Genomic DNA, 23,511 nt, shown 5'->3' with positions numbered 1-23,511 from the left:
CCAGACAGAAACATTCCTGGCTGAAAGGGAGGGGCTTCCAGCAATCACTTGTAGTACAGAGTTCAGTCAGGTGTCTCTACCTTGGCAAGAGAGAGGAGAGCGTGGGCAAGAAACTCTTCTCAAGCTACAGAATCTGGTAAGACTTTCATTTACCAGTCACAAGTCAATCACTAATAGATTTCTTTTGATCCGATTCATAATCCTGTAGCTTGGACAGTGTGGCACTAGACTTGTTTTTGAAACTCTGCCCACTGTTGTTGTGTTTCCTAAAAAGCAATTTGATCTGGGCAAATAAGCAGAGGAAATCTTTTGTGAGTGACCACCTGCTAAAGTTCTGAGCCTCAGACTGACCTTAAAGGCACTCTTCAGAGCTAAGCTCAAGGGTCGACAAATCTTCTGGACATACGGGACTTCTGCTTTTGAGTGCCTGAAAGCTATGCAAAAGATCTCACTGTTTTGCTCTTTGTAATTAGAATCTCCTTGTCATAGGCCTTGTAAAAACTAATCCATGAGGTTAACAGGAAAAGAAGCACGCAGAAATTCCTCAGCCATGGCTGGAAATGTTCTTCTGAAATGTGTGTGGCTTTGCAAGCAATGTATTGCATCCTTCTTGAGGTGATTTGAGGTTACTGGGAATGTTTCACCATATTATTTTTGCACATGCTCTGGGTATGGCACGATTCATATTTCAGGTCTGTTGTGCAAAGAACCGGGACGCGCAATAATCACATTTGGGAGATGTTGTTCCTCTTAGACCCTGATATGTTTTAGGATCTGTTTTTCCTCTACTGGGAAAATTACTGAGCGTGCCTCCAAACTAACAGCAACCAGTATGACCTTGCCAGATTTGTTTTCCTGACTGAACTCTTTCCAAGAAAGCAAATCTACAGCTGGCATCACATGCTGTTTTTCATGCAGATCTTAAAGGCACAGAAGCCAAGCAAGAAAACTGCTGAAAACTTTAAAAGGAAGAAAGACACAGCCTTCCACCCAGTACCTCAAGGGATTCATGGGGTGAAGCATGCTGTCCTGGCTAAGCTAAGGAGGGGCCCCTGATTGTAACTGTCTTGGCCTTACCCAAATGCCTGGTGGGTGAGCTCCATCTTGAAAGCCCTGCGGAACTATGAAAGCTCCATCAGAGCCCTCATCTCTGCCAGGAGCTCATTCCAGGAGGTCAAAGAAAGGCATAGCTTTTGTGGGCCGAGGACCACCAGCGGATTAGCAGCCACAGAGCACAGAGCCCTGCAGGGGGCATAAGGTGATAGGCAGCCCCTCAAATATTTGGGGCCCAGAACCTTGAACTTGATTTGGGACCAACTAGCAACCAATGCAGTTGCCTCAGCACTGGCTGGATATGGACCCTCCAAAGTGTTCCAGTGAGGACCCCAGCAGCTGCATTCTGCAACATCTGCAATTTCCAGGTTAAGGACAAGGGAAGGCCCGCATGAAGTGAGTTACAGAAATCAATCCTAGAAGTGACTGTCGCATGGATCACCATGGCTAGGTGCTCAGGGTACAGATAGGCATGGAGAAATGCCAGGTGGGCTACACTTGTGACCTGTGCCTCCATCGATAAGGAGGCATCAAGGATCGCCCCCAGGTTCCTGGCAGCGAGTGAGATTTTAAGCTGCACCCCAGCTAGAGTGGGACATGTGCTTCCTCATCTGACCACTTTTTACCCAGCCGCAGGACCTCTGTCTTGGAGAGGTTGAGTTTCAGGCAACCCTGCTCAGGCCATCCAAACCTATAGCTTCCAAACCTATGTTTCGGGGGGGGGGGATCTGGGCAGCCATCCATTAGGGGATAGAGCTGGTTGTCATCCACATACTGGTGACAACCCAGCCCAAAGCTCCAGACCAGCTGAGCCAGAGGACGCATATAGATGTTAAAAAGCACGGGGAAGAGTAGCACCCCCTGTGGAACTGCACAACTTTTCCCACACTGGCCTATTATGCACGGCGGCCGCTACTCTGCATTGCTGCTGTGCTGTTGTGGTGGGGCAGGATGCCCCACCATTCCCCGTGCACGCACAGGGGTGAGACTCCCCTGGTGTATGGGGATGCCCCGGCATAGCATGCACAAACGCTCTGTGCACCAGGGCCAGGAAGCTCGGGGTGCTGACGGGTGGTATAAGTGGCAGTGGCCAGGGGGGAGTGGGGAGGGGGAGCGGGGAAGGGCCAGGCTGAGCTCACAGAGGTGTGGGCCAGGCCAAAAGGCCTGGTGCTGGCAATTATGCACAGTGCCGGCCCACCTCAGCCCCTGCCAGTGCCCGCAGTATCCCGAGGACTGCGGAAGTTCCTGCGTTCCGATAACATGGGCCTTCCGTGGCCCTGGGCTGGGCCATGCCCGCGCTGGTGGTGGGCGCATGCATAATCGGGGATTTACCCTGATGCCCTGCTGCCACCAGCATGGGCATTCTGGCCCAGGCATAATGGGTCACAAGAAATTAATTGTTTTTGCAACACCCCACTTGAGTGGGAGTGAAGTATGCTGAGGTGCTTGGGAAGGGTGCACAGTAACTTGCATTGCCCCAAAGGGCCTTGTGAAACATTCCTTGATGTGTAGCCAAACAAGCAAGGGCCATGCAAAGCTTACCCACCCATCCTTCCCTTGATCAGGCAGTGCAGCAGAACCTACTAATTCTAAACACATTGGCGAATGCATTTTTAATGTGCTTTTGCAGCTGGGTTTTCCTGTACGGACAGGAAAACCTGCTTTGAAGCTGCATTGAAAGTGCATTATCCAACATGTGTGGAAGGTCTCACATGGGCCAAATAAGGGGGAGGGGTTTGCCTCCAACTGAGAAATGTCCTACTTAGGAATGGTCAGGAGCTTTTGTACCCACTCCAACTGCTTAGTGTTGGAATAGATAATGTCTGGTGTACAAAGAAGAAGAGAAGAAGACCCTGAGGGGGCAGCAAGAAGACTATTAGATAGAATAGTGAGGTCAGGACCTTCTCTCCTGTTAAGTGTCCTTCCTTGTCTGTCTCCAGATTAAATCTTTGTTGGTCTTAAAGGTGCTACCGGACTCTGATTTTATTGTGCTACTTCAGACCAACACGGCTACTCGTTTGAATGTCTCCAGATTGTTACCCTTAGGGGCAATTTCCTGCTTCCTCTCAGAAGCTACAGTTCCAGGGTCTCTCTCTCTCCCTCTGTCTTAGTTAGGCATGTAATCAGCTCCTATCTCTATCTCTCCCCCACACTATAAAGTATGGTAATTCCTGGATAACCCTTTACCTACTCTTAAATTAGGGTGTGCAGCCTCAGTGCCTTGTTTACTCTGCTACCCTGAGCTGGACATATGGAAGAGAAATCTTAGATGCCGAGAATCCTTCCTCGGTCATCTTCAATGCTGACAAAACCCCAGAGCTACATATGGAAGGGAGCTGATTAGAACACCAGGACTGTTTCTAACTGGATGTTTTGCTCTGTCTTGGTTTCCTGAGAGCCATTTCAGGAGCATCCACATGATGTCATTCTCTACCCATCCCCTGCTTTGCTGATGATGCTTTCCAAATCTGCTGTGTTTTGGTATGATTTTACTTTGAAAGAACACAGCGATAGTGCATTTGGATACTGTGTGGATGTGAAGGTCCATTTTTACAGGTCTTTTCAAGGCTTGCGCGATTCGGCCGCTTCGGTGGCCGTTCCCTCCGGGCACAGCCAGCGCTGCACCGCGGGGGGGGGGGGAGGGCAGTGCTGGCAGCGGCGTGACAGCGGGCGCAGAATTCCCTCGTCAGTAGGCCCAGCATAGCAGGCTAGGAGGCCCTCATTAGCAAGCCCTTCACCACAACCCTTTGCCCAAGGCCCTCTCCCCTTACCTGCTGCTGGCTCCAGGCACTGAGGTGTCAGAGAGCAAAGAAGCTAGAGTCCAGGGATGGAGGGTGGGAGCTGCAGGGGCAGGGCCAATCAGGACAAAGCTGGCTGCACCCTGATTGGCCCTATTCCAACCTGGACAGCCGGACACATCCCACTCCTTGGCTTTTTCAGAAATATATAGAGGAACAACAATGGATAAGGATAAGCTCCTTGTTGGCACAGTTGATGCCCAAGAGAAGGAGCTCATGAGCTTCTGTTCATCCTCTAATGCAGGGATTCCGAAACAGGGGGGTCTGTGGGAGTTCTGAAGAGGGTCTGCAGGAGCCTTGAAGTGGTGTGGGGGGGGGGGGAGAGGGTCCAGGCTGTCTTCTCAGCTCCTGCCCTTTTTTCCAGCCTACATGAGGCAGAACCACTACAGTAGTAGTCAAGGAGTGAGGAAAAGGAGGGCGAAGTCTGGGGGGGAGTGATGTCACTTCTGGGAGCAAGGTAGGGGGCATGGTCACCTGACATCACTTCCAGGGCTCCTCGAAGTCTGAAAAATTATTTCAGGAGCTCCTCCATGGTCAAAAGGTTGAGAAAGGTTGGTAATTCAAGAGCCCACCCCTAAACTGGAAAAACAACACCCCCTAAGAAGCTTGCTACAAAGGTAGGGAAGGTCCAGCTAGACCAACAGACTCAGCCGAAAATAGGTGAATTCATTATAGCACTACAATAATGTCATTACTAATTTTTTAAAGCACTCCATCTGTAGGGATGAGAATGACAGTTGTGGGTGGTGGTGAAAAGGAAAGTGCTGTGAAAATGTGTGAGGATTGTGTATTAATCCATTGTGCATTAGCAGCAACAACGAAAGCTATGTGAAGAACCATTTTTGCACGTGGAAACAGGCCAGCTATCTGGACCGCTAACTTCTAACACTATTGCTCAGTATAACTGGGGCTATGCAGCTTTGTTTCCTAATCTTCTGACGTTATACTTTCTATTTCCATTTGAGCTTTTAAAATATTATTCCTAATATAACTGTTCCGGAACTTTTAACTCCTAATATCTCAACCCACAGAAATGAACCATTGTTCACATTTCCATTACTCAGTGAATTTAAACAATATCAACTGAACCCATGAAATAAAAATCTGCGAGAAGGCAATTCCAGTAAGTGAGGTTACCATACATGGTGAGTGCCTCTGTTTTCTCCTGTTTCAAGCTAGGTGGGGCTCTCCTCAACATACTCCAAGACACAGGTCCAGAAAGCAGACCAAAGACACAGATCTGACATAGAACAGGAAACACCCCAGACAATATTACTCAAGATGATTCCTGCACATTCCATCCTGCATGAGATTTAAAGATGAATTCCCCTGTAAGGTCAGCAATTGCTACTGCTGCCTGGCACCCAAATTGTAACTCTCCTTAACAGTTTACTGCCCCTTTTCCTTTAGAAATAGCACAAGAAGCTATTCAGGAGAATGAACAGAGAAAACTTCCCTCTCCCTCTCCCAAAATAGTAGAATTCGAAGGCATCCAGTGAAGCTGATGGGCAAGAGATACAGTACACTTTTTTACTCACCGATTAAAATGTGGAATCTGCTGCCAGAGGATGTAGGGATAGACAAGTGTATTGATGGCACTGAAAGGAGATTAGATAGATTTATGGAGGACTAGTAAAAAAGCCCATTGTATCCAGAAGACAATGGGCGCTAGCAGGCAGGGACCAGAGCGAGGGGCAGGCGAGGGACAGAGCAAGGGACAGGCTACCTGAAAGAGGAGGCGGGTGGCGGCTCCTCGGCGTCTCGTGGTTTCTGGTGGGGAGTCCCAGGCGTGGTGCGCTGGGCTGCGGCGGCTCCTCTGGGTTTTTTTGATCTTCTGCGGCTGGGCGGGGTGGGTTCTTTCTGCTGCTTCTCGGAGGCCACGGCCGCGGATCGGGCCGCGCCCGGCCACGCCCGGGCGCGCCCGCGGGGCCGCGCCCGGTCGCGCCCGCGGGGCCGCGCCCGGCCGCGCCCACGGGGCCGCGCCCGCGGATCGGGCCGCGCCCGCGGGCCGCGCCCGCGGATCGGGCCGCACTTGCGGGCCGCGCCCGCGGATCGGGCCGCACCCGCGGGCCGCGCCCGCGGATCAGGCCACACCCGCGGGCTGTGCCCGCGGATCGGGCCGCGCGGGCGCGGCCTGGCCCTGATTCCCTCTCGGCGGCTGGAGTCTCGGCGGCTGGAGGTTCTCGGCGGCTGGAGTCTTGCCGGGGGCTCCCTCAGGGGCCGGCCTGACGCGTCAGGCCGGGAGCAACGGCTCGCAGTTACTGGGGCTGGGAATCAGAGGGACCAATCGGCAGGCGCTTCGCGCCTGCCGATTGGTCCCTCTGATTGTCTGTCATGAGGAAGGGTCCAATCCGGACCCTTCCTCATCCCGGACACATCCCGCCCCAGAACCCCTTACTATTTTATTTAGTCCGTGGCGCCCGCGGCGCCACGGGCGGTGTACAGATAAGTCTATCTTCACATTCAGAGGCACTAAGCCAGAGGCAAAATCAGGGGAAGGTCTCTAGGCCTTGTGGTTGGCCATCCAGAGGAACTGGCTAGACAGTGTAAGCTAGGGTCCTGGACTAGATGGACCATTGGTCAAATCCAGCAGGCTTCTTATATTCGTATTATTATTAGTAGTATTATTAACAACAACAAAAATAATAATAATAATGATTTGATTTCTAGCCCGCCACTCCCAAAATGGCTCATGGCAGGTTACAACATAGATAAAAACCGCAATAAAACTACCCCTCAAATGCCAAACTACTCAATAAATACACAAAATCAGTACACAAGATGTCCAGAAGCGGCGGAGTCTACATAAAAGTAAACCTGGCCCACTGTCGACCATGGGGGCAGAAAAAAAGAGTTTGCTGACCATTAACCCGCCATAAGAGTAACCCAGGGGGGTCCAGCTCTTCCTTAGTGTGCCAGCCTCAACCATAAACCTGGCGGAAGAGCTCCGTCTTGCAGGCCCTGTGGAACGCCGGAAGTTCCTGCAGGCCCCGTAGTGTTCAGTTATCCATATTCCATGTCAGTTTGGTGTAGTGGTTAAGAGTGGCGACTTCTAATTTGGCAAGCTGGGTTTGATTCCACATGCAGCCAGCTGGGTGCGACCTTGAGCTCATCACAGCACTGTTCTGACCCAGCTGTTCTGACTGAACAGTAATATCAGGGCTCTCTCAGCCTCCCCTCCCTCACAGGGTGTCTGTTGTGGGGAGAGGAAAGGGAAGGCAGGAATATCAGGGCTCTCTCAGCCTCCCCTCCCTCACAGGGTGTCTGTTGTGGGGAGAGGGAAGGGAAGGCAGTAATCTCAGGGCTCTCTCAGCCTCCCCTCCCTCACAGGGTGTCTGTTGTGGGGAGAGGAAAGGGAAGGCAGTAATATCAGGGCTCACCCAGCCTCACCTCCCTCACAGGGTGTCTGTTGTGGGGAGAGGAAAGGGAAGGCAGTAATCTCAGGGCTCTCTCAGCCTCATCTAACACACAGGGTGTCAAGGGCCGAGGCAGTGAGGTTAGAGACATTTGTGAGCATCTGCTGTATGTATCACACCCATATTCACGTAGGATTTGAGGAATTCCCTAACCCTGGTAAGAAAGTATTCACTTACTGTCCTGTACAAGATGCACAGGCAGGCTACACCGCACTGTCATAAGAATGTCAACGGTAATCCGCTGCTCTTGGAGAAGGAGGCATATTTGGATATTCACAGGAATTCCTTGGGCAAACTATAGGCACAAAGTGGGAATTCGAGCTATCTCATGCTAGAAAGGCTGATGGAACAACAGAGAGTCCTTCTTGAGGTGGCCGGAATGGGTGATAATGATTTTAAGGCATCAATTTATTTCAAATGAAGGATCAGGCATTTCACATCCTGAAGCCTTTCAGGAATGCCACTCAAGGACTGCTGCTAGAGTCAGAGAAGCAGCTAGAATTCCTCATGGCAAACGTGCCATTGTTGGGATTCTCCCAGTGGCCTCCTGAGATGAAGCAAATCCCACCCATACTATTCCGATTTCCTTTACAGGTTCCACTGAGTACTTCATCCCACCTGTTCAGTTGTACAACAACCCGCAGCCTGTTTTTCTTGGGATTACAGTTCTGCTCACCTAGCTGCCACCTGCCTGGCTCTGCTGCCTACAGGGTTGTCCAACCTTCAGGTGAAGCCTGATGTCCTCCCAGAATTCCAGCTAATCTCCAGACTACAAGGATCTGCCTCCCTGGAGAAAATTACTGTTTTGGAGAGTGGACTCTACGGCACCCTCAGCCTGGGGGACCCCCTCATCCTCGGGGTCTCAGTATTTTTCCATGCTGTGCCTGTTAATTCTCACCCCTTCCTGTGGCTTGTGTCTGAAAAGAAGTCAAGCAGCCTTGAGGAATGTTGAGCAAGCATGTGTCAAATCCTGAGGTGCTTTCACTTTGGCGGATGAAAGGGTTTTTCCACGGGAACATCTTTTGGTGCAAAAAATGCCTGAATGGGTGGGGATGGGGGTGCTTTGGGCTAAAGCTTATATGTATTCTGACTCTACAGCTGTAACCTGCCTTAAGCAATGGTTGCCTGTTGTGTTGGTTTGCCCATTCTTGCTCTCCTGGACTAGATTAAAGCTTTCTTACGGACTTTCTATTGAAGACCGCCTCAGATCGTTTTCTGTGTCTCCTCGGAAGTGCACCTTGGGGTCGTGGCACCCAGGCTCTGCCCCCAAATCTCGAGGCGTTCCCTGTACCAGAGTTGGCAACACAGCTGCCTGCCTTGCTTGGAATAGCCGAACGCTTTCCTGGGCCGGATCTCTGCCTGACATTTCCGCTGCGCTACAGAATTAGGGTTACCAGCTCCATGTTGGGCAGTCCCTAGAGCAGCGTTTCCCAACAGGGGGTTGGAAGGAGTCCCTGGCATTTCTGGCATGCCCCACTCCCACCCACCTCCGCCTATCCCAATCTTCCTCTTCCTCTTGCCAATCCAGGGGACGGCAAGCGGGCAAGCAGGCAAGCCAGTCCGCCCTCTCCAGCAGTCAGGGGAATCAATAAATCAATCAATCAATCAGGAAAGAAAAGCCGCGCGCGCATCCTCGTGCGCGCAAGCCCCACTCCCCACTCCCCCCACTGCGGAGCCCCCTTTAAAAAAGTCGCCCTGGGGGCGGCGGAGCAGACGAAGCCACAGCGGCGGACGGAATAGCTGCGCCCCGCCGCCTCCACCCCCGCCAGCCGCTTGCTCCTCCCCGCCCGCTTTCCAGCGCCGCCGCCGCCGCCTGTGGCGTTGCCTGGCTCCGCTCCTCTCCCGTGGGCTCGGCTTGGCTTTGGAGCCCAACTGGGTGGCGCCGTGCCTCGGCCAAGCGAGGGCATCGCTCTTGCAGCCACTAGAGAGCTGCCGGCTGCCGCCCGTTGTTGCGCCGGACGCTTTCCCCGTCCCTGGGGACCATCCTGTCCGCCAAAGGACCCTTCCCGCTCGCCTCCACGTAGGTCCCGCCGGGCACTCCGGCCCGGGCAGCCGGGGGGGGGGGGAGGCGGACGGCGGCGCCACGGCTGGCTGCCCAAGCGAGCGGCGCGCATCGTCTCCGGAGCCAAAAAGGCCCCGGGTGGGGCGGGAGGGCTCCTGCTCTTCGCCGTGATTTCCCCCAGAGAGCCGCTTCGGGCTGCCCGGCAGGTTGCGACCGGACCCTACGGCTGGGGGGCCAAAGCAGCAGCAGCGGCTCGAAAACAGACCCTCCCAAGCAGCTTCGGCCCCCCACAGAGGAAAGGAAAGTTTTCAGTTACATCCTCCAGAAGTCACTTGACAAGCTATTTTTGGCCAACTGCATTTTTTTTAAGTATTGTTTTAATGGGGCGGGGCAAAATGTGTTTGTTGCTTAAAGTGGGTGGGGGGGGGGATGCTTGAAACAGGCTCTCCCAGAGTCACAACTGTTAGTGCGGCATGGCAGTTTCTCTGCTCCTTGCAACCAGGTCCTATTCTGCACACAAGTGATAATGCATTTTCAATGCACTTTAGAAGTAGATTTTCCTGTTCCGCACAGGAAAATCCAGCTGCCAAAGCACATTGAAAGTGCATTATCCTAGGTGGTGTGACTGTTTGGACAGTTCCCGGGGCTTGCTTTATGTGCCTGTGTGGTTTTGTGTGCATTCACGCGTGGGCAAAAGAAACAAACACCTTAGAGCTCTTGTGTTGTGGGGGTTTCCTGTGATGTGCTAAAAAATAGCAGAATGTGACATCTGGGTCTGAAGGAAAACAATCACCAAAGAATCCTTGGGTGGTTAGTAAAGCACTAGAGCAGGGGTAGTCAACCTGTGGTCCTCCAGATGTGCATAGACTACACTTCCCATGAGCCCCTGCCAGCATTTGCTGGCAGGGGCTCATGGGAATTGTAGTCCATGCACATCTGGAGGACCACAGGTTGACTTCCCCTGCACTAGAGGATATCGCTTGCTGGCCTCTTCTGCATGGATACTGGGGAAATGCTTCTGGAATTCTGGCCCTGCTGGTGGGCCTCCTGATGGACCCTGGATTTTGGCCAGCCTCCACCCCCCACCCCCGCTGGGATGTCTAGCAGTGTGTGAAAGTCAAATGTAGGTAGGGGTGGGATCGTTCTAATAGATATGTTGATTCTGGTGACACAGGAAAAGGCCTGGTAACACCACCAGTGTGGTGGGAGTGGTCTGTTGATGTCACATCCTGTGGGAGTGTCTTGGTGATGTCACATCCAGTGGCACATGACTTCCGGAGGTGTGGCCAGCAGTCATCACTTCCGGGGGTCCTCAAAGCCTGAAGAATACTTCAGTGGGCCCTCCATAGTCAGAAGGTTGAAAAACACTGACCGGGGGAGCCTGAGGAGTACAGTGTTGGGGGAGGGAAGGGCCTTAAATGGGGTATAATGCCATAGCATCCACCTCCCAAAGAAGCCATTTTCTTCAGGCGAACTGATCTCTGTCATGTGGAGGTCAATTGTAATAGCCAGAGATCTCCAGTCACCACCTGGAGTCTGGCAACCTGTGCAAAAGCTGGGGGCTTCCTGCTCTAAAAAACTGCAGTCTTGTGCAGAAAAATGATGGCTGTCTTAAATGGGATCTAAGTTCTTGTGTCTGTCAAAGCAACTGTTTCCCAACTCTCTCTCGCTGATGAAATATCAATTGGTCATCTTGGATTATTAGGCAGCAAGTTACCTAATGAATAAAAGTCATTGTGAAACCCTGGGATTTCTTGATGGCAGGAGTGGTTTAAGGATTTGTGGGACCTCTTGCACCAGATCCAATTTAAGGATTTGTGGGGAGCCAAGCAGAGTACAATTGGGGGGGGGGAACAGCCAGACTGGTGACAAAGGGCGACAAAGGGACCCCCTACAGTGAAAAGTGGTGTCCCTCTTTAAGTGTCCTTAAAGAGGGGAAAGGGGGAAGGAGAGAGGCTACAATACTGATCCATGGGGGGAGGGAGGCACTGTGCAGGCCTCCTGGCAGTGTCGGGCCTATACAATGTACTACATGTGCTACATGGATAAACCAGCCCTTCTTGACAGCCCTGGAAGGGTTTCCTCAATGGATGGGAGTAAATTAATTTTTAAAAATTGTTAAACTGCCCCACCCTCCAAAAATGGCCAATGATGGGCCTGGAGGGGGTGGGAAGGGGACGGGCCCTGGATGTGTGTGTCCACAGCTATGCTCCCCAACCACATTCTGTACAATCATGCTACTTCTGGGGGGGGGTTGAAGCCAGAAGAATGTTTCACGCGTTTCTCAGTGGTAAAAAAGTCGAGAAAGGTTGTATTAGACACTCAGGCCTAATGGCTCCTTATCCACTTTCTCATACTCTCTTCTCATTCATTTCTTCCCTGAAGCTTTTTGCCATGTGGTTCTACCTGGCTGTGTTGCTGGTCCTTTACTACTTTCGCCGATGGTACCGGGAGAGACAGACGGTGGAGAACCTGACGGAGAAATACGTCTTCATCACGGGCTGTGACTCTGGCTTTGGGAACCTGCTTGCCAGGCAGCTGGATCTCAAGGGCATGAGGGTCCTAGCAGGATGTCTCACCCAGAAGGGGGCTGAGGAGCTGGAGAAGGCCACATCCGACCGCTTGAAGACCAGGATCTTAGATGTGTCCAGCACCGAAAGTGTTGCTGCAGCGGCTGAGTGGGCAAAAGGATGCGTGGGGGACAAAGGTGACTATTTCATCATGCCATAACTAGTGTGTGTGCAGGCAAAACCAACAACATGAATAACTGGCTTCAAATATTCCTTGAATTTGGTAGGATTACCAATTGGCCTGAATTTTTAAAAATAACACTATGATTTGCCCTTAAGAGAGGCTTAATGCAAGAAAGGAAGTTTATGTAACCTACCTTGAGTCCTAGGAGGAAGGCAGACTATAATCTTAATATTAAAATAAGGAACAGTTCTCACCTGATAATGTCAAACACCCAGCTGTAGAGACCCAGTGGGAGACTTGCAATCTTACGAACAGTTTGGGAGTAGCTGCTAAGACAGCAATTTCTGCACTACTGCCCATAATAGGACCTCAGGCTCCTTAATATTTTGAGATGTTTGGGGTGAGAACTTTTGTGTAGGTGGGGAATCTCTTGGGACAAGCTCATTTGAAAGACAAGCTCATTTGAAGGTTAAACTCTGCTAACGTTGCCTGTGCAGAGTTCTAGCTCCACAAGCCTTTTGGGGTCACATTATGATAGTTTTGCATTCTCCAGTTGTGAATCACTGGGGTTACCAGCTCCACCCTGGCCACCAGTGGGGCGAGAGGGTTGGATAGGGTTGGCAGTTCCATGCTGGGAAACTCCTAGAGATTTGGGGGGACAGGCATCTCAGTGGCATCCAACCCACCCTCCCGCCATGGGAACTGATCTCTGTAGTCTGAAATCCCACTGTTATTTCAGGGGGTCCCCATATCTCACCTGGAGGCTGGCATCCCTGTGAATCAGGTAGCATTACCACCGTCATATATTATTCAAGCACCCTGTTGTCCCTGAAATTGGATGCAACACTCGATTTCAATTCTGTATCCGAGTACATCATGGACTTAGTTAGTCCCCCAGTTGCTTGGATATGTTTTAGTTTTCGCCCCACAAGGATGACAAGTTACTTAAGAGGACAATGCAAAACCAAAAAGGGAAATCAAAACCCAGCCTAAGCAGAAAAGTTAGGAGTCCATCTTCTTTTTCTCCATAGGGTTCAGATGTCAAGTCATCAAGTGCAGTTTATATATAGTTGTAAAGATTTAAATAGACACTTTTTAAATACTCACTAGCATTGAATCCCAGAGGGATAGAAAAACATATCCCAACACCACCTCTGTTGTTGTTAGTTGCAAAGTCATGTCCAACCCACTGCGACCCCATGGACAATGATCCTCCAGGCCTTCCTGTCCTCTACCATTCCCCGGAGTCCATTTAAGTTTGCACCGACTGCTTCAGTGACTCCATCCAGCCACCTCATTCTCTGTTGCCCCCTTCTTCTTTTTCCCTCAGTCGCTCCCAGCATTAGGCTCTTCTCCAGGGAGTCCTTCCTTCTCATGAGGTGGCCAAAAATGTGCTACAGTCATCTTTATTTCCCAACTCTAGTACCCATTGAAGAAGCAAGGAAATGTCTCCTCATTTGCTATATAGAAGTCTGATCACCTCTATTCACCAAAGAACAACACACACAAAATACGTATGTATATTGTTTCCTCACACAGGGCTCTGGGGTGTAGTAAATAATGCAGGCATAGCTACACCAACTTGTCCCAATGAGTGGCTGACTAAGGAAGACTTCATGACAATCCTAAGTGTCAATTTGCTTGGCGTGATTGACGTGACACTGCAGATGTTACCCTTGGTGAAGAGAGCCAGAGGGAGAGTGGTCAACGTGGCCAGTGTGATGGGAAGACTGGCGATGCTTGGTGGAGGTTACTGTCCAGCCAAGTTCGGCGTCGAAGCGTTCTCTGACAGTCTCAGGTAAAAGAGCAACTCAGATGTTTGATCTTTTAGCTGGTTAATTGGCAAGTGCTTCTCCAGGTAAATCTGAAGTGTAACCTGAGTCTGTGAGCCATACTAAATCGACCAGCTCCTGGGTAAGGAAGCTTTAGGATGCTTTGGGCTGATCCTGCATTGAGCAGAAGATTCAAGCAGAAGATTCAATGAGAAGATTCAAGTGGGTAGCTGTGTTGGTCTGAAACAGCACAAGATTTATTCAAGGTGTGAGCTTTCGAGTGCAAGCATAGTCTGAGGAAGAGTGCTTGCACTCGAAAGCTCACGCCTTGAATAAATCCCCATTGGTCTTAAAGGTGCTACTGGACTCTGATTAAAATGAGAAGATATGCATCCTTTCCTCTGGAGCAGTTTTCTACCTGAATAGTCCCCTTAGTGAACTGTCTTTACTTTTGTTGAGGAACTTTATAATTACAATATTTCTCAGCCACCTGTCTCATATACAGGTAGCAAATCTCTGAATTCCAGTGCTTGGAGGGAGCATCAGAGGAAGACCGTGGTCTCTATGCCTGTCTGACGAAGGGTTCTTGCACTCGAAAGCTCACGCCTTGATTAAATCTTTGTTGGTCTTAAAGGTGCTACTGGACTCTGATTTTATTGTGCTACTTCAGACCAACACGGCTACTCATTTGAATCTATGCCTTCCTGTTAGCTCTCTATAATTACTGCTTGGCCACTGTGTGAGACAGGATACTGGATTAGATGGACCGCTGGTCTGATCCAGCAGGGCTCTTTTTATGTTCTTATCAGTAATAAGTAATGGCTTCTGTCCTATGAAGCTTCAGCAGAGCACAGGCTCAACTCCAAGCAAATTTATTTCCGAATTCACAGGGCTTGCATGGGGCTTGCATCCATGCAAGTCAGGAGGTTGTGCTGGGGAAGAGGATAAAATTGATCACTCCTGCGACTTGCATGAGCAGAGTTCTACTTCAGAACAAAGAGGCTGATTATTATGTAGCTAGTAGCTACATCACTCATACTCCCACCTTTCTTTCCAATGGGAATTCAAAGTGGCTTACACATCATTGTATCCCCCCTTCCCCTTCCCCTTCCCCTTGCATCCTTCAATGCACATGGTTATTATTCCCTATGGATCCTGTGGCTCCCTGCGCTTAGAAATGACTGCTGGGGAAGAGAGATGGGAGACCCAGGAATATCAGGAGTCATCAGTGGCTTCTATTGCTGCAGCCCGTAATTCCTCACCATCTAAGTGACTTGGAAGAGGAAACCTAGGCAGAGTCTGCACTTACTTTGTTTATTCCATTGTCAATCCTGTTGAATTCAGATCGCTTTGAACTCGGGTCTTCCTCTCCCCCCCTCCCCATTGAAACAGGAAAGTATTCTGCACGTGGTTAGGGTAGTTCAGAAGGGGGGGGGACAAGACTTTTTCTTTCTTTTCTTGAAGGGTGGGGAGAGAGGAGCCAAGCAAGGAATCTCTTTCTTTTCTTGGAGGGGGGTGGAGGGGAGATGATGGAAAAAGACAGAGAAGGGAGAAAAAATCCAGGACCAACAGAAGTTGAGAGAAATTAGGGGCTTCTCCTTTAAGGCACGTTTGTCACATGACCACCTATGGCCAATCACGGGTCCTCTACCACAGAGGAGAGCCCAGATTCAAAACAGCCTTTAAATATTGAGGGTTAAAAGTACTCTAAGATATCGCACAATAAAGGTAGGGTCACTCCGGATCAATCCTTCTTGCTGCAGAAGGAAATTTTAAATCACCCCAAATCCAAACGGAAATCGCATTCTGTGTAGAGGGCAGGGACTGAATTGATCTGGGGTTGGAATAAAAGCTCTGTGCAGTTTACACCCTGCTTTCATCTCAAATGGAAAACAGACATCAGGGTCATAAAACTAGAAGCCATCTAAATTTGGCAGGGAGGATCCTCTGGGAGCGCAGTTCAATCGCTGATGATTATAACCAAAAGGAATGGAAAAATAAGCTACAGCCATGAATGCGTCTTTAATTGAAATCAGTGGAAACCAAAACAATTGTCCAAGTGAAAACAAACTGATTTTCAGTTGGGGGTCTAATTTCTTGATCTTTTGATTCCAATTCAGGCGAGAAATGCTTGCTTTTGGGGTCCACGTCAGCATTGTTGAGCCTGGCGCTTTTTGTACATCCATTGCGACGAAGTTACAAAGCAGCCTCAAGGATGCCTGGGCGCAGTTGCCTGCTGACGTCAAAGCACAATATGGGCAGGAGTTTTTTGAGACCTGTGAGTTATAATAAGAAAATTACTTCTCGTGTTGAGAATTGTGGGTGACGAGACATATAGGAGGGAACAGTTATAAAGTAGGAGGCACTATGGTATAGTATAAGATCAGGATCTTGGGGAACTGGCTTCAAGCCCCCGCTCTGCCATAAAACGTGTGGTGCCAGTCACTGTCTCTTGGCCTAGCCTACCTCATGGGTTTGTTGTGAACATAAAATGGAGCAAGGGGGGACAATAAACGCCACCATGAGATGCTTGGAAGAAAAGCAAGATGAAAATGTGCTAAACAGAAGGACCAAGAATTCTCAGGCTCAAAGAAGCTTCAGCCTTGATGCATCAAGAATAATCTCAGATGCATCCTCTTTGGGTTAGTTTTAAAGAGTGGTCCAGGAGCTAGTCTGTCCCTTGTGTAATGGAGAAGTACTCCTCCTTTTAAATTTAGAAATTTGCCTTCCCAACTCTCAGAACGAGGTTCCATTGCAGCTCCTGGAAAGGGCATGCAAGGAACCCAGCTTAATTGGGCATTTAGTCCAAAAGGAGAGATGCAAAGTTAGCTTGGAGTATACCACACCTAGGGTTGCTAGCTCCAGGTTGGAAAATACCTGACTATTTTTGGGGTGAAGCCTAAGGAAGGTGAGTCTTGGATAGGGGAGGGACGAAGTATAATGCCATAAAGTCCACCTTCCAAAGCGGTCATTTTCTCCAGCTGAACTGATCTCTGTCGTCTGGAAATCAGTTGTAATACCAGGGTATCTCCAGATACCACCTGGAGCTACCACACTTCCCTCAGTTTTCTGCCAGACGGAAGATCACTCACTCTCCCTTTTAGTGGTCTTCCCATGATGTTGTGGGGATTGATAAGGAGGCCAAGCTTCTGGTTGGAGCCAATGAACTGGTAACATTTAAGGGGTGCCCACCAAAATGCCTCCCCAGATGAAATGCCCATAGCAGATCAATTGGGCAGAGTCAAAGTCTACCAGGATCAGACAACTGCTGAAACACAGTTTTAAATAAGTCTTGTTAACTTTTAATGAGAATATTTTAAACTTTTACTATATGTGTTATTTGATTCATGTTGTTCACCACCCTGAACCACTTGCAGGAGGATTTATTTTTATTTTATTTATATTTAAATGTATCAACTGCCACTCCTCCACGTGCTGGCTCAAGGCGGTTTACATTAAAACCCATAAAACAATGAAATAAATCATACTATTAGCAGCATAATCCCATCTGTTCCCTCCTAACCTACCAATCCAGACCCAGTTCACACTGCCCACTGGCCTCAGGGGAGGCTACCTGCCTAGACAGATGGGCATCCAGAGGGCCTCTCAAGAAGGGACCCAGATCTTCCTTAGCCCGGCCTCAACCAAATGCCTGGAGGAAGAGCTCAGTCTTGTAGGCCCCGTGGAACAGTGATAGTTCTGTCAGGCCCCTCAGCTCTTCCAGGAGTTCATTCTACCATGTTGGGGCCAAGATCGATAAGGCCCTGGCCCTGGTCGAGGCCAGGCATGCTTCCAGGGGGTCAGGATGGTATACAAATTTAATAATAATAATAATAATAATAATAATAATAATAATGCGTGCCTCTGCTGAAAAAAAAACAATAGGCCTAACTATTTGCTAGTTAATACTTTGTAAAGTTGCAACAGACATGCCCATTTCACACTCTATATTAAATGGTACAGAGTGCAAATTCACATGACAGTGCAGAATCCATTTTCATTATCGTGTGTCAGGAAAATTGGCATATCATCCCCCCATCCCCCACCCCATCCCTTTCACTTGGTTATGCTTACCCTCCTCTTCTAGGTTAACCCTTAAAATGAGCCTTTGACCATCAAGTATCATGAAATATGTCCTGCTTCTCATAAGAGCTGTGCCTATATCTGGTGGAGACTAGGCTGGACCAGGAAATCCTTCTGAGGAAAGAGAAAGTCTCACCCATATATTCCTCATTCCAAATTCTCTGCTGGGGCAGTGGCTCCAGAGGAGTAGTATAGTGTGTAAACCAATGTGTGCTTCTCAGTGCTCCTTCAGTTACCAAAAATTTCAAGCCGTCCCCCACACCACAGAACTAACTTGTCTTGTGCTTTGTATTTCTCACACCCAGTTTACAGACAAATGGAAGACCTTCTCCATTCAGGAAGTCTGGATCTCAGCTTGGTGACTGACACCATGGAACATGCTCTGACGTCCTGCCACCCTCGCACTCGTTACTCTGCAGGGTGGGATGCGAAACTCTTCTACATTCCCGTCTCTTACTTACCAACCACAGTGGCAGACTATCTAATGACCCGTCATTTGCCCAAACCAGCACAGGGGATATAGCTGGTTTTCTAGAAACAGCACGACTGCCATCTGAACAAGCAGGCACTTTTGTTTCCTGTTGAGTTCTATGCTGCTCCCTCACTTGGCTTAATCACCTTATTGTCCAGTCACGCTGCTTAGAAACCTCAAACCTAGAATGGGAATGATGCTCTTACACTCTGTAAATAAGACAGAAGATTCAAGAACTGTGTTATTAATTAACAACAAGATATGTGGATCCTCCTAAGCAGTGGTCCCCAAGGTCCACGCATGCTAGTTTGCACGGGGGCTGCCATGCATGTGCGGGGGCCCAGGTCGCTCTCCCCCCCACCCATTTGGTAGCGGTCCACAATGGAAAAATGGTTGCGGACCGCTGCTCCTAAGGATTTCCATAGAAAGGGGGAGTAACTGTCACTGATTCCCCCCTTACTGTGTTTCTGAGGGTTCTCTGTTCCTCAGGAGCCAAAATCTTTTGCTTCAGTGGGAGGGTAGAGGTGAGAGAGCTCCAGCCCACTGTTAAAAATCTATTTTGTCAGTGGAAGGTTCTGGTGGATCCAAGCCATGATTTATCAATTAACAGCTGAACTACACTACTATGTAAATTTCTCCAGCCCTTCATGGAAGGTTCCTTAAAATGTTTCCAAGGGGGTCTCCCAGCATTTGACCAGCCCCACCCTAGATTGAAATCTAGGGCCAAAATATGTTTGTGACATGAGTAGGGCAGGGGGAGCGTGATCAGGAATACAGGGAACACATTGACAAAATGTTTATATATTTTGGCATAAAGGCCACAGCTTTTATTGTTATGCAAATGAGTGTAGGCAACCCTTGGGCAGATCCAAAACCATGCCTGTTCCCCAGATTAGGGTCCGTGGTTTGTTTTGCTGGTGCGAACACTCCTCCTCCACCCCGTGATAGCTGGTTCCCACCATGCAGGGCTTCCTCTGCGGAAACAAGCCATTCTCTTTCTGTGCCTTCCTCGCCCTCCCAGGCAAATTCGGCCACTTGTCTAATGGCGGTGGCCATGCTTGTCAATCACATGATCACATGAATACTAATCTTTCAAAACCTCTCATGCAGCTCCAAACAAAATTGTGAAGGGGGGACTTCAGGCTTCTCACCCACAGAAATGACCGCAGGCTGTTTGCTCTTCCCTTCGATTTCATATGTGGTCCCCTGGTGATTTCCTGGAGGTGAAATTGGAACAGGAGGGAAGCCCTTCCTTACCCCTCACATCATTTCCCGATTCCTACATAAACATGTGACTGAGAATCAAGGCAGGGACCCGTGACCCTTTTCATGTTGCATACAATGTATATTTTGGCCCTTGGTCTGACAATAATGCTGTGTCTCGTTTTTTGTTGCTTGCACTTAAACCTTTACTAAGAGACACTGACCACCAGCACCATCTGCTTTCCATCCGCTCACTGGATCATCTTGAAGGACCCATGTCCAGCCATTGCTGAGACAGCTGCATTGGTTGCTAGTCTGCTTTCAGATCAAGTTCAAGGTATTGTTTTTGACCTTTAAGGCTATATGCGGCTTGGGTCCTACCTACCTGCGGACCACTTGTCTCCTTATGTCCTACACTGGGTGCTCTGCTTGGCAGGTATGAATTTGCTAATGATCCCAGGCCCCAGGGAAGTATGCCTGGCTTCGGCCAGTGCCAAGTGCTTTTCGGTCCTGGCCCTACCTGGTGGAATGAGCTCCCGGAAGAGCTGCAGGCCCTATTGGAATTCTCTGGGTTCCGCAGGGCCTGCAAAACAGAGCTCTTCCACCGGGTGTTTGGTTGAGGCCAGATGGAAAGAACAGGGTGACAAAGTTGGGCTACTCGTCTCCTCTAATTGCTGTTCTCCTCCTGCTCTTGATGTTTGATATGCCTCTGTCATTCTATAAGATTAATGTCGGCAGCGCTGTTATGCAGCACTTTTATGAGATCCAGGCTCAGTGGACAACATCAGATAGCATTACACTGCCATCTTGGAAATTTAAATGATTTTTTGATAATTAACTTGGAATTTTGTTATTAGAATGTTTTATTTGGTTTTATACATATGGGTTTTTTATCTTGTATGTAAACCGCCATGAGCCAGTACTCCTGGGAGTGGTGGTATATAAATATGATTATAAATAAATAAATAAACAAATACCAGCACTTTAAGATTGATATTGGCAGCGCTGTTATGCAGCACTTTTATGAGATCCAGGCTCAGTGGACAACATCAGATAGCATTGCACTGCCATCTTGGAAATTTAAGTGATCTTTTGATAATTAACTTGGAATTTTATTATTAGAATGTTTTATTTGGTTTTATACATATGGGTTTTTTATCTTGTATGTAAACCGCCACTAGCCAGTACTCCTGGGAGTGGTGGTATATAAATATGATTATATAAATAAATAAACAAACAAACAAATACCAGCACTGGATTGTTGTGTTTGTGATGACAGCAGACAAGGGAAAGTGGCTTTTACCATCACGCACACACATACATTTTTGTATGCCCAACCATCTCATAAAGCTGCTTTAGACTTCACTGTAAAAATCATGTTATTTATTGTTTTAGCAGATCTGCCTGCATGTTTATAAGATGTGCTGTTTTTATCTTGTTAACTGTTACGTTAGTTTTAATGTATATACAACTGATGCAGCCAAAAGTTTCTGTTCCAGTTATTCATTTGTATAAACTGTTCCAGAAATTCATGCAGGGGGAGACTTCCAGAATGAATTGCTGTCAATGGTTTTTCTATGCACAATTATTAGAAAGGTTTAAAACAGATAAAAAATCTCATGGTTTTGCACAATCTAAGCCTGAAATTCAAAGTCCTGAGACTTTGGACCCATAGTCACCCAAGGAGCTTTCATGGCAGAATGGAGACCCAAACTTGTGTCTGTCAGATCTTAATCTGATATTTCAAGCACTATATCACACTGGTTCATCATGCAGAGAGCAACGACTCCTCACTCCTCCACATGCAGCCAGCTGGGTGACCATGGGCACAGTCTCGTTAGAATTGTTCTCACAAGATCAGTTCTGTCAGAGCTTTCTCAGCCCTACCCACCTCACAGGATGTCTGTTGTGGGGAGAGGAAGGGAGACTCCTTTGAGACTCCATCAGGTAGTGAAAAGCAGGGTATAAAAACCAACTCTTCTTCTTTTTTGGCCAAATGCACATATAACTTTAATTCAAGGAGCAATATCAAATATACATGTATTGGGGTTTTTTTTATTAAAGAACTGAAAGAGTACACATCTATGATTGTGTCCTCCCACCTTGTAAAACTTGCATTTACGAAAATAACAAACGAATATTTGGGACAATAATTAAGCATACACGACATTCATCATGTGACAATTCAGGCCTGTTGTATTTGAGCAGACCAAGGTCTCAGTCCTTCATCATCTGACTTCTGCCAGTGCCTTGAAGATATACAGACTTGCAGTTCTGCTCTGGGATGTTGTTTGTTCTTTACAGGAGTTTCTGGTCTCCCTGAAATATTAATATGTAGTTTTATAGAAAGTAGTGCTTCTCTCTGCACCCCCAGGCCTTCCAATCCCTCAGGGAAAATTCCTATAACATCCATTTCAAGTATTCACAACAACAGTCAAAATACAGCCAATTAGTAGAAATATACAATCCTCCCTCCCAGTGATCAGTATAAGAACTTCTCATAGCTAAAATACTGGCTGTGCTTCTGAGGTCAGAGTGCCTCTCCCTGCAGCCTCAGTCCCTCTAATACCACACAGATTGCGCCTTTTTTTCCTTATAAGCAAATACCCCAACTCTCTAGTGTAGCCATTCTCAACTCTTTTTAAAAAAATTTTGGCCACTGTCCCTTTTGGAGCTGTTCTCAGGTTCCAGCACCCCCTGCAGGAGGCTGGCTGCTTGTGCAATGAGGTAGGCTAAAAAAGGTCTAAACCAGAGTGTAAACTGCACGGAGCTTTTATTCCAACCCCAGATCGATTCAGTCCCTGCCCTCTACACAGAATGCGATTTCCGTTTGGATTTTGGGCGATTTAAATTTTCCTTCTGCAGCAAGAAGGATTGATCCGGAGTGACCCCACCTTTATTGTGGGATATCTCAGACTGCTGCTAATCCTGAATATATTCAGAAAATCACATTGTTTTGAATCTGGGCTCTCCTCCGTAGTAGAGGACCCGTGATTGGCTACAGGTGGTCATGTGACAAACCTGCCTCAAAGGAGAAGCCCCTAATTTCTCTCAACTTCTGTCGGCCTTGGATTTTTTTTTGTGCCTTCTTTGTCCCCCCCCCCTTTCAAGAAAACAAAGAAAGATTCTCCATTTGCCTCCCCACCACCACCTTCTGAGCCTCCCTAACCACGTGCAGAAGACTTTCCTGTTTCAATGGGGAGGGGGGGAAGAGGAAGACCCGAGTTCAAAGCGATCTGAATTCAACAGGATTGACAATGGAATTAAAAAAGTAATTGCAGACTCTGCCCAAGAGTGAGAGAACTATACTTGCCTTATATATATGTGAGACGGATTTCTAGAACATTCAACCAAGAGAAGCCTGTGCATTCATTTTTTTTGTGTTAAATGTGATGAACATATATGATCATGTAAAAAATAAATAAACCCTCCCAAAATAGCCAATGATGGGCCTGGGGGCGGGAGGGGCCCCAGGTTGACATGTACAAAGTTATGCTTCCCAACCATATTCTACGTACTTCTTGATCCGTTGGCCGCATTTGATGTGGTCGACCACAAGTTGCTAGCCCACCACTTCGCCGGGGCAGCAATTAGGGGGGCAGCCTTACAGTGGCTGGTCTCCTTTCTCCAGACATAGAGGGTGGCAGTGGGGGAAGAGCTGTCTGGCCCCTTTGCACTCCCTTGTTGGGTGCCACAGGGGGCAATACTATTCCCCACACTTTTTAACATCTATATGTGCCCTCTGGCACAGATTGTCTGGGACTTTGGGCTGGATTGCCGTCAATACGCTGATGACACCCCACTCTATTTCCTGATGGATGGCTGGACAGACACCCCCCCCCCCCGGAAACATTTGCCACTTGTTTGGAAGCAGTGTCTGGATGGCTCAGGCAGAGTCACCTGAAACTCAACCCCTCCAAGATGGAGGTCCTGTGGCTGGTTAGGAAGGAGCAGGATCAGGAAGCGCACCTCCCCTGCCTGGATGGGATGCAGCTTACAGCTGTACCTATGGCTAGGA

At 48.6% G+C, this 23,511-nt stretch overlaps 1 protein-coding gene across 2 annotated transcripts; it reads left to right on the top strand.

Moving 5' to 3' along the window:
• The first annotated feature begins 11 nt into the window (after positions 1-11).
• LOC143833265 (17-beta-hydroxysteroid dehydrogenase type 6-like) lies at positions 12-20,743 on the top strand. Of its 2 annotated transcripts, none has more exons than XM_077328872.1 (5): positions 12-136; positions 11,655-11,976; positions 13,503-13,761; positions 15,856-16,013; positions 18,124-20,743. In XM_077328872.1, exons 2-5 carry the CDS (start codon positions 11,664-11,666, stop codon positions 18,339-18,341), a joined length of 948 nt encoding a protein of 315 aa, XP_077184987.1. In that variant the 5' UTR covers positions 12-136; positions 11,655-11,663; the 3' UTR covers positions 18,342-20,743. The 2 variants fall into 2 exon arrangements, with proteins under 2 accessions (XP_077184987.1, XP_077184986.1); XM_077328871.1 differs by lacking the exon at positions 12-136 and adding an exon at positions 9,040-9,287.
• Positions 20,744-23,511: the final 2,768 nt, after the last annotated feature.

The sequence above is a fragment of the Paroedura picta genome, chromosome 3, assembly GCF_049243985.1.
Source record: "Paroedura picta isolate Pp20150507F chromosome 3, Ppicta_v3.0, whole genome shotgun sequence".
Lineage (NCBI taxonomy): Eukaryota > Metazoa > Chordata > Lepidosauria > Squamata > Gekkonidae > Paroedura > Paroedura picta.
Note: the sequence above shows the minus strand (reverse complement) of the source record. Positions and strands in the feature narration are given on the sequence as shown.